The sequence below is a fragment of the Anoplopoma fimbria genome, chromosome 14 (assembly GCF_027596085.1).
Source record: "Anoplopoma fimbria isolate UVic2021 breed Golden Eagle Sablefish chromosome 14, Afim_UVic_2022, whole genome shotgun sequence".
Lineage (NCBI taxonomy): Eukaryota > Metazoa > Chordata > Actinopteri > Perciformes > Anoplopomatidae > Anoplopoma > Anoplopoma fimbria.
The window spans coordinates 22224321-22235035 of record NC_072462.1 but is presented as its reverse complement, the minus strand read 5'-3'; the positions used below and the strand labels follow the sequence as shown (position 1 = coordinate 22235035).

Sequence of the window (10715 nt, the reverse complement as noted above, 5' to 3'; positions counted from 1 at the left end):
TGAGGAGTGGTGTGTGTGTGTGTGTGTGTGTGTGTGTGTGTGTGTGTGTGTGTGTGTGTGTGTGTGTGTGTGTGTGTGTGTGTGTGTGTGTGTGTGTGTGTGTGTGTGTGAGTGTGTGTGTGTGTGTGTGTGAGTGTGTGTGTGTGTGTGTGTGTGAGTGTGTGAGTGTGTGTGTGTGTGTGTGTGTGTGTGTGTGTGTGAGTGTGAGTGTGTGTGTGTGTGTGTGTGTGTGTGTGTGTGTGTGTGTGTGTGTGTGTGTGTGTGTGTGTGAGTGAGTGAGTGTGTGTGTGTGTGTGTGTGAGTGTGTGTGTGAGTGTGTGTGTGTGTGTGTGTGTGTGTGTGTGTGTGTGTGTGTGTGTGTGTGTGTGTGTGTGTGTGTGTGTGTGTGTGTGTGTGTGTGTGTGTGTGTGAGTGAGAGTAGTGTGTGTGTGAGTGTGTGTGTGTGTGTGTGTGTGTGTGTGTAGTGAGAGTGAGAGTGAGTGAGTGTGTGAGTTGTGTGTGAGTGTGAGTGATGAGTGAGAGAGAGTGAGAGAGTGAGAGTGTGTGTTGAGTGGTGAGGAGTGTGTGAAAACTGTGTGTGTGTGTGAGTGTGAGTGTCACCAGATGTGTGTGTGTGTGTAGTGTGACTTAGTGTCACCCTTGTGTGTGAAAAACATGTGTGTGTGTGTGTGTGTGTCAAGTAGTGAGTAAGTCAAGTGAGTGTAAAAGTCTTGTAACAGTGAGTGAGTTAATTACATTACAGTGAGTGAGTGAGTGAGTGAGTGTGTGTGTGTGTGTGTGTGTGTGAGATTTGGTTTAATGAGAAGTAGAACATCTGGATGTAGTTTATCTACCGATATGTGCTTATGAGCATGGAGGCACTACTGAGGTTTTGATAGGTTAGGATTAGCTGAAAAACTGTAAGTGAAAGTGTTATTGTTGGGTGTGGTGTCACCAGATACCAAACCAACAATAGCAATAGACTTAGGTCACCCTTCCTTGCTGAAAAACATATTGAAAAAAATCTAATCAAATAAGAATAAATCAAAAATGTAAAAGTCTTGTAACAAACCACATTAATCAAATACATCTGTGTTAAAAGTTGTATTACTGTTAGCTGTACCAGAACTCTTTCTAAATAAGATAACCGATTTGAGCATTGAGGTTCATTCACACAAAGCTGTGATATAAAGTTCAATACTCAAGGATCACTTACTAGTTTTTCTTCCTGTGCTTTTGACCATATCTCATGTCTTTCTTCAGTTAATAAGATTTGCTCAGGTGTCATCATATATGACCACCTGTTATCACGTGACCAAAGTCACATGAGAATAGGGCACCTGAGCAAGTTCTACTTGCTCCAGAAAAAAAAGGAACCTTGAGTTTAGAACATTTAATCCAAGAATTTAGATGCTCAATTAGAAAAAATAGTATTTAAATCAGGGGACGTTGACGAGATCTGACTCAGCATTTGGCACTAAGTTACTCAACAGTTATGTATAATCAGTACCTTTTGCACTCTGAACATTTTGAAGTTAAATACTCCAGTCCTACATTTTAGTAATTTTAATTGTTCTCTGGGTGCCTTCCAAGATGCTTAACGTGTTAATATTTCCTCAGCAAACATTGAGGCTACAGACCTGGCTTTTTGCATGGAGGTACTGTCAAGTTGAAACACGAAAGGCACAAAAATAAACTAATGCCACACAGTTAGAGGCACACTATTATCTAGAATATCATTGTATACTTCAGTATTAAGATTTCCCTTTACTGGAACAAGGTGTGCTGATCGATAAGTCTGTTGACGTAAAAGAAAGGCAAACCTTGCGGGAAATATTCCTGAAATGTTAATGAGATGGTCTCAAGGGAACCGTAAAAATAATGTGTTTCCTTGTAGACAGTCAATCATGAGGCATTTGCTTTGAGACTTAATCACCTGTGCTTCCTCCTCAGCCTCCAGGTGTGTCAGGGAGCCTGGAGGACAAGCAGCCAGTCAGTCAGGCCCGACAGAGGAGGGAGGGACCTGAGGAAGAGCGGACGCATCGTGAGAAAAGCCTGACAAAGAGAGGAGCCAGACATGGACACTTGTTGAAAATAGAAACTTAAATGTCAGCAAAACCAGGCCAAACTAACAGCAACAGCAGAATGTGCTCTCCGATTGGTTGCAAGTTATGCCGATATGTCTCTGCTAATTTTTCAAACACCCCAAAAGTGAGTTTTGGGAGCTGAATCCAGCAGATGGTTAAACTTCTTTTTCATATTGCTTTGATGCTCAACTTCACTTTGTGAGCTTCCTGTCTTACAGTCCTAATAAAACCTGTCAATGTCTGTGAATTATGTTTCTCATAAGTAATTGTTCTATGCTTTGAGCAGCACAAACACTGTTCCGTTCCCCTGCATTGTATTGTTACGGACGTAGAGGTTCCATAGGAAGATATCTCCACACTTCTACACATAAAGTGCTGAGCTAGACACCCTTTAATCAGTGAATATGTTTTTGTTTTTTACAATTTACCGCAAACTAACCAGTGATACGAACTAGAAAGTTGCACAGCAAGAAAAACAACTGCATGCAAAGAATGTTGTGCATCAAGTAAGTTGTTCCCTGAATTGTGGAGATTTTGATGCTTGGGAAGTTTTTCAGTCTACATGACTCAGTCGAACTGTTGTTAAATATTCTAGGTCACTGTCATTAAAGTGAGGGAACCAAGGGCGTTGTCAGTACACGCAGGTGAGCCAGTTTTTCCTATCCTCAGATATGTTACGAAGCAAGATCTGTTGTTATGTTCAGCTTAATTAACTTGTACAACACCCACGTACAGGAAAAAGAAGAAATAGAACTTTGTGCTCACGCTATGAACTCATGAAGCCTTTGTTAGCTTGAACATCAGCTGTTGGCCTTTCAAACATCCATCTTCAGCTTCAAGAACAATCCTAATTCAGTCAAACGGCCTCAACTTTCAGTTGAGTGCGAATGCACGCAGACTTAAAATCCACTCGAAATCCAACTGAGCTAATCATGCCAAATTTGAATAAGGCTATAGGCCTACAGTTGTAAAATCTGTATTGTATGTATTGGCAAACATGCTTACACTGAAATACAAACATGCTTACACTGAAATACATTTTCAGCTGGAGTTATGACATGCCATATGTCATATGTGCATGCAGCTACATTGAAAACTATGCCCATCATGCATCATCCACAGCACAGGGAAAATTAGACCTACACATACATTAAAAGGATGACTTACTCCTCCATGTACTTTGTTGACCATCAAATCAAAATCAAATAAACATAAAACATTAATAATATCACATTATAAATATCATTACATGAAATGGTGGATTCACAAAAAGTGACACAATGAGACAATAGTTACAAGATGTATCAAAACCAAGCTCAAGAGTCTGAAGTCATGCTAATGCATTGTGAGATGTGCTTTTAGCTAAAGGACAATGCCAGCACGCTAGAACACTGTACTCACAAGGACAATGCTAACAGGCTTACCATGTTCTACCAATCAGTGTAGCGTGTTAGCATGACATTGAAAAAGCGATTAGCAAGAAACATAGTATGAAAAGTCAGAGGATCACCAAAATTATACCAATTCGTCCTGAAGGGGTGTTTGTGTGCCACATTTTTCGAAACCCATAAGACCCGGAAAATTCACAATTGTCCAATCAGAACATGGTCTTTATTGTTGCATCTTAAAATGTTTACATTCCTTTTGACAATAAAGCACTTTGCAATTTTGTTGTTTTGGGGGCCATTAGTGGAACCATGGCCCTTTGTGCAGCTTGTGTCTTTGGCCAGCTCTGTGCACAAATCAAACACTCAAACACACCATCTAACGAGATGCACATTTCAAAGACCTAACCTAACCTTAACCACTTGGCTGCTTCTCTGGTGTGTTTTCGGCGTAAACCATCACCAAACAGACACTGCCCACCACCACCATGGTGTCCCATGTGACTGTTCCTGTTTCTGTAGGAGTTGTCGAATTTCCGCCCTCTGATCTAAGGACAGCTAACCTGACGGAAACTGAACATATGAGCAGCTTCTAGTCTCTAATTGTGTTCACTGAGCTGCAAGACTCTCAGCTCAGCAAACAGCAGTCAGACACTATCAGCAGATGTCCTCTCTGGAGCAGGTGGGTGTTTATTATTTCCCAGTGGAGTTTATGTCCGCTTCAGCTATACCTGTGCAATGATTTGTCTGATTTGTTGTTTGTCTTAATATGTAGGAGGCAGAATGGCTTGATTTTGACTTGGGAGGTTAATTAAAATATTTTTTAACGTGCTGACAATACACTGAATAGATGCAATTTACCGCTTGAGTAGTTTTTTTCACCACAGAAGAGAAGTAGTAAGGTTTCAGTTTTTTAAGCCAAAGGCATGATGGATCTGATTTTGTCTAATGGAAACATCATGTTGCATGTAATGGAAATATAAATCAGACACACATAAACACACATACCTAGTGCAGTGTCATGTTGCGTAAAGGACACGTGAGGCTGTGTCATCAGCGTGGTATTTGCACTGCAGTTAAATACTGCGAGCCGGTTTAGGCACGTCACACTCTGAGTTGGCCTGAAGTCCTCGCTTGTCTACAGCTGAAGTCACCTGTAACACAGTAAGTCTAAATCTTCGTCTATGTGTATTGTATTTAATTAGCTTTGTTAAGCAGCGTTGTGTAATCTGATGAATACAGCTCTCATAATTTTGAGTTCACTAATCAAATATCCTTTTTTTGCTATTCATGTAAAAAAAAGAGTGATGCAGAGTCTCATACAACTTGTTGGACAACTTTGCTTTGTCTCTGTGATACATTACATCACAGTCATTTAGCAGACGCTTTTCTCCAAAGCGACTTACAGTCAGTAGTATGTTACATATCATTCACCCATTCACACACTGATGACAGGCTACCATCAAGGTGCCACCATCAGACTCTAACTAACATTCATCATCCAGTCCACACCGATGGCCTTCAGGAGCAACTTGGGGTTAAGTGTCTTGCCCAAGGACACATCGACTGCCGAAGCCGGGTATCGAACCACCGACCCTCTGATTGGAGAACTACCTTGCTCTCCACTACGCCACAGCCGCCACAACTCTTGCTGCTTGAACCAACCATTTTCTGTGGAAAAGTTTTCTGACTTGTTTGAAGCGTATAGTGTAAATATAATGTAATGTTATATGTAATCTTTAAAAGTATACTGTTCAACTGGAAACTTTAAAAAAGCATATTATTACAATATGATTTGATTATATTCTTTATCCACAACTGGATTCAGTTAATACATGGTTCACACATTTTGTTAAACAGAATTAAATAAAATCACTCATGATTGATAAGGTGTAAATAGAAAATACAGAGTTGTGTGTAGATTTGTTTTTTTAAGTAAATAATACAGTTGTAGTGTAGTATGTTTTACCTACTTTCATTTTACTGGCACAGAGCACAGAAGTCAAATTTAATTCCCACGTTCTGTACAACGAAGTACGACGTAAAGATGGCGAGAGTCAGAGACCAGACGTAAAAATCTTGCAAACATTTTGTTTTTCCTACTCTATTCTATTTCAATTCATAGTAATTGTCCTTGATAAAGAAATCAGGAGACCGATTTGGTGTCAGTTCATATTAGTGCACAGTTGTACGACAACATTCACTGCTGTTCTCAGTGTTCGATGAGTTTTTATTCAGTTGTCAATAAGATGTTTTTGTGTTTTGCTTTTTGTGAGTGAAATGTTTCAAGTCCTGCAGGTCCAAAGCAAACATAAATCCAGTTTAGTTGCTCCAGGGGCCACAACATAATCATGAACCAATAGTAAAGGAGAGAAGGAAGAAAGGAAAACTTATTTTAGCTTGTTAAATTACAGCAAATGTTGGCCTGGCGACATTTAAGAAGTGGCTAACCAAGTGTAGGAACTAATGGCGAACCATTAACACCAGAGCTAACATGTCACATAATGTCTCTCCTCTTAAAGGCGAGCATGGCATCAGTTTCGCTCAGCTCCAACCTCAACAAGGCGGTGCGGCAGCAGTACATGAACCTGCCGCAGGGTGGGAAGTGCCAGGTCACCTACATCTGGATCGACGGCACCGGGGAGGGTCTCCGCAACAAGACTCGAACCCTGGACAATGAGCCAAACAGCATAGACGGTAAATGCCCTCTTTTTGTGTTTTGTTACTTTTGGTATGGTTGTCCTTTAAGTGCATATTTTACTTACATCTATTTTTCACCCTTTAATTCTAAACTTCTTACACTTTTTACGACAAGATAAAGGTCAAATATGCATGGAGTTAGTTTGTTCAAGAGGTAAAGCTATTGAGTCTGCTGTTACATAAATTATGAATAACTTTATTTAAGCTGCACGTCTCTGCAAATGAGAGAAAATATGTGACACTAAATTCAGTGATTACTGGTGTATGTAAATAGATTGCAGAATGATTAAGGCACTTGATTTGATGAAGGGATGATGCAAATATGAACATAAGTACACTGCTCTGTTGTCAGGCGGAGACTCCATGGAAGAGATGCTTGCATACCTACATTGCACACAAAACAAAGCATTTCATTATAACCTCATTGATATGCCTAAGGCAAAGCTGGAGAACAAATATTTGTCACTGCTCAACTGCCTGTTTGGATGTGGTCAATGTCAGAAAGAACTAACTGTCAATAATTCAATTTGACAAGTTATGAAGAAAGGGCATTTATTTTGTTCGTCTGAGAAAAAATATAAAAAAAAATATATAAAATATATTTTATTTATTTATTCATCCTTTCTTTCCTTCTTCAACTGATCTGAGAGCATACAAACAGCCTAGACTCATAACTTGTGAAGGACTGTAATGGGATGTAATTTAGTTCATTTTGTACTGTTGTGTTTCTACTTTTGGTTAAGTAAGAGATTCCTCTGCTAATCGTGTACTTACCAACAAGGTATGGGGAATTTGTCCAGGTGACATCATGGCTGAAATATTCACTGAGCCTGACAGGTTTCACAGCTGAGTTAAATTTAGAAGAGATGTTTTGATTCAGATGTTTTGGGTTAATTTGTCTTGGCAGATGTTCCCGAGTGGAACTTTGATGGCTCTAGCACGTATCAGGCTGAAGGCTCCAACAGCGACATGTACCTCGTCCCAGTCCGCATGTTCAGGGATCCGTTCACCCTGGACCCCAACAAACTGGTCCTCTGTGAGGTCCTCAAATACAACCGCTTGCCTGCAGGTACATTTATCACATACCTGTTCATGTTTTATGGTTGGAATTCTGTTCAGTAAAGTTCAGTTGTACTTACTTCTCACTGCTGTTCTTTTTCATCTAGAAACCAACCATCGAGTGAGCTGCAACAAAGTGATGGAGGAGGCTAAAGAGCACTGCATATGGTTCGGCATGGAGCAGGAGTACACGCTGTTAGGAATAAACGGACATCCTTACAGTTGGCCCGCGAATGGATTCCCACAACCCCAAGGTGAATAAGCCATCATTTTTTCCCCTTTGTCCACTACATTCATGTGGAAGAAGTATTGGGGAAAAGGATCTGTTTAATAAGGCATACTTCATAAATGCTTTGTAAGTTGATAGTTGATAGTATTTACTTAAAGTACCAGTTTGTAGCATTTTGGGGGATTTATTTGCAGCGATGGCATATAATAGTCATAACTGTTTTCATTCGTGTATAATCACCTGAAACAAAGTGTTGTTGTGTTTTTGTTAAGTTAGAATGAGATCTTCATATCTACATAGGGAGCAGGTCCTCTTCACGTAGTCCACCATGTTGCACCACCAAGTTTACATACAGTTGCCCAGAACAGAAAAAACAAACACTGGCTCTAGAGAGAGTCTTTCATGTTTTTACATTAACTGAAGGCTACTGTAGTTTTCTGACATTCTTGTGAAACTTAAGGAGCACTGGAAGTCAGTAGGTTTTGCACTCACGTTAACATAGTCTTGGAAAGGGAGGAGCGAGTGGAGTGGTATTCAGTTGGTTGCAATCTGCAAGCTCTCGGCTAGATGGTACCAAATCCTACACACTGTCCCATTAATGGAGCAGTAGCCTAAAAGGTCAAGTCTGCAGTTACATGTAAAGGCTAAATATTTAAAATGTAATAAATATATTTTGGTGTGGACGCTTGTCAGCCCATGATCCTGCTCATAAATCTGGAATTTCTCACAACCTAGCAACTCCTTCCAAATTGTTTATTACTAATCAGGTCTTCCTGATGAATTAAAGAGCAAGAAAAAGTAAACTATGCTGGATGAGCCAAGGATTTTATTTTACAAACGTGGAACACAGAGTTTTTTATTAATCATTAATAAAGCCATTCATTTCAAGTCATAAACCCTTAATATAGTTTGTCTTATTATAAAGTGCTACCAAGTAACTCCTACGATCATGTTACCCACTTTAAGGACCCTTCTACTGCGGCGTGGGGGCCGACCGCGTTTATGGACGGGACATTGTGGAGTGCCACTACAAGGCCTGCCTCTATGCAGGGGTCAAAATCTATGGCACCAATGCTGAAGTAATGCCATCTCAGGTAAGTGTCACCGTTATTCTAATGAACAGTTGCTTTCTCGTTGGCCCAAGAATGCCTACAACTCTAATGATTGTTCTCATTTTATTGTTGTTTGACACTTATTCTTTGGCTCTGCTTCTTCTAACTTCAGTGGGAGTTCCAGGTGGGACCCTGTGAGGGTATTGAGATGGGCGACCACCTGTGGATCTCACGCTTCCTGCTGCATCGTGTGAGTGAAGATTTTGGGGTTGTTGCATCACTGGACCCCAAACCAATGAAGGGCAACTGGAACGGTGCTGGTTGCCACACCAACGTCAGCACCAAGCAGATGAGAGAAGAAGAAGGACTGCAGTGAGTAAACATTTATTTTGAAACTTAACAAGTAACAAGAGTAACGTATGCATTAATTAACTTAGTGAAATGGTAAAGCCTTCATAAAAACAAAGGAATTTTCTCTAAATTAATTCCCGCTCATATTTAAGTAGTTTGCCCACCGTACATTTCCAGTGAAAACATTTTTTATTTTTGCAGATGGAGTTTTAAAAGGATGTCATAAATTATTCAAGCTCTGTTTTTCAGACCAAAGTTGATCTAGAAAGATCAATGTTTGGGTAAAGAGTGTCACTCATAGTTGCAAAACATCTAATTGTGTTAGTATGATCACAAATTAATTATTTAACTGATTTGATTAAATGGTTCTATTAAATAGCTTTTTTTTAAATGTTGTCTTAAATAACACTTTTTGTGTCCTTATTTTGACCATTTTCGGTCACGCGCCAAAAACATTTTACCCCAGATTAACATTTGACATCGACACACACACTATTGATATTTCTCTGAAGTTTCACACAATGGCTTTATTTTTTTAGATAATTCCTGAATTGAACAGTATAGGAGTATAGGCTATGAGTCTAAGTGTTTCTGTGACTTAAGTAAATTGAGTTTTTGTAAAATTCTGTAACATAAAGCGGCTTAATATTTTTACATCAAGATAAGATCATATTTATGTGAAAGGTTTCGCTCCTTGTGTCAAACCCACAGATCTATCACCCAATTCTACATTTCCCCTCAGCTCTATGGAGCAACTTTCAGCTCACCGTTTCGGTTTACTGGAACCCAATTGTACTGTTTTGTTTCAATGTCACTGCTCTCATTGGCATTGTTTCTCGGTGTAGCAGGCAGCTATTTTACAATAAAAAGCTTTAAAAACCAACTGTACACTACCTCTCCATACCAATGGGCAGACAAACAAAGTTAGCAATCTGCTGGTGAACATAGCGGAGCATTTAGCAGATAAAGACCGTAATAGTTCTCTCAGGAGTTGGTGGAGACCAAATACGGAGCTCAAAGAGAGTAAATATAGGACTTTTATTCATCAGGTGACCAAAAACATGACTCCAAGTGAATATCAATGTTGCTTTGTCTGCTGGGGCGCGCAAACAAGCAACTGTTTGCTAAGTTGCTCAACACCAACTTAAATACGGTGTTCACAGCTTGTTTCTGCTGCCTCTAAGAGAGAAATAACAGGATTAAGCAGATTGTGTGGGGTTTTATTGACAGGAACAAAATGATGACAAGGCACAGCAACAATTTTTCTTTTCTCCACGATTGTGAAAATCCTCAGTTGTATCTCAAATGTCCCCTTCTTCCTCTGATGACAGATACATTGAGCAGGCCATCGAGAAGCTGGGCAAAAAACACGCCGAGCACATTCGAGTGTATGACCCGAATGGAGGGAAGGACAACAAGAGGCGTCTCACGGGTATCCATGAGACCTCGAGCATCGACGACTTCTCTGCCGGAGTGGCCAACCGGGGCGCCAGCATACGCATCCCTCGCCAGGTGGGCCAGGAGCAGAAAGGCTACTTCGAGGACCGTAGGCCTGCGGCGAATTGCGACCCGTACGCCGTGACGAAGGCCATCACAACCACCTGTCTGCTTGACTCAGAAGACACAGAAGAGAGCAAGTAGTGGAAAGGTGCCTACTGTGTAGTAAAATGTAGAAATACAAATCTGACTCTCAGTTTATCTTGGTATTTTGTATTTATTTTGTTTCTTTATTATTTATCTAAGTTTAGATTTATTTCCATGTACACAGTCAGTACCGTTAATGTCCGTGGAAATAAGACAATACTTAAATATTTTGTTCAGTTCTGTCAGAACAGTAAATTACACTTTTATCTTTTTTTCGTCGCCAACATGC

At 40.1% G+C, this 10715-nt stretch overlaps 1 protein-coding gene across 1 annotated transcript; it reads left to right on the top strand.

Annotated features, from left to right (window-relative positions):
- The first annotated feature begins 5979 nt into the window (after positions 1–5979).
- On the top strand, positions 5980–10483 carry LOC129102425 (glutamine synthetase-like). The gene is made up of 6 exons (XM_054612568.1): positions 5980–6148; positions 7059–7220; positions 7318–7464; positions 8406–8533; positions 8664–8863; positions 10174–10483. The coding sequence occupies exons 1-6, from the start codon at positions 5980–5982 to the stop codon at positions 10481–10483; spliced, it is 1116 nt and encodes a 371-aa protein (XP_054468543.1).
- Positions 10484–10715: the final 232 nt, after the last annotated feature.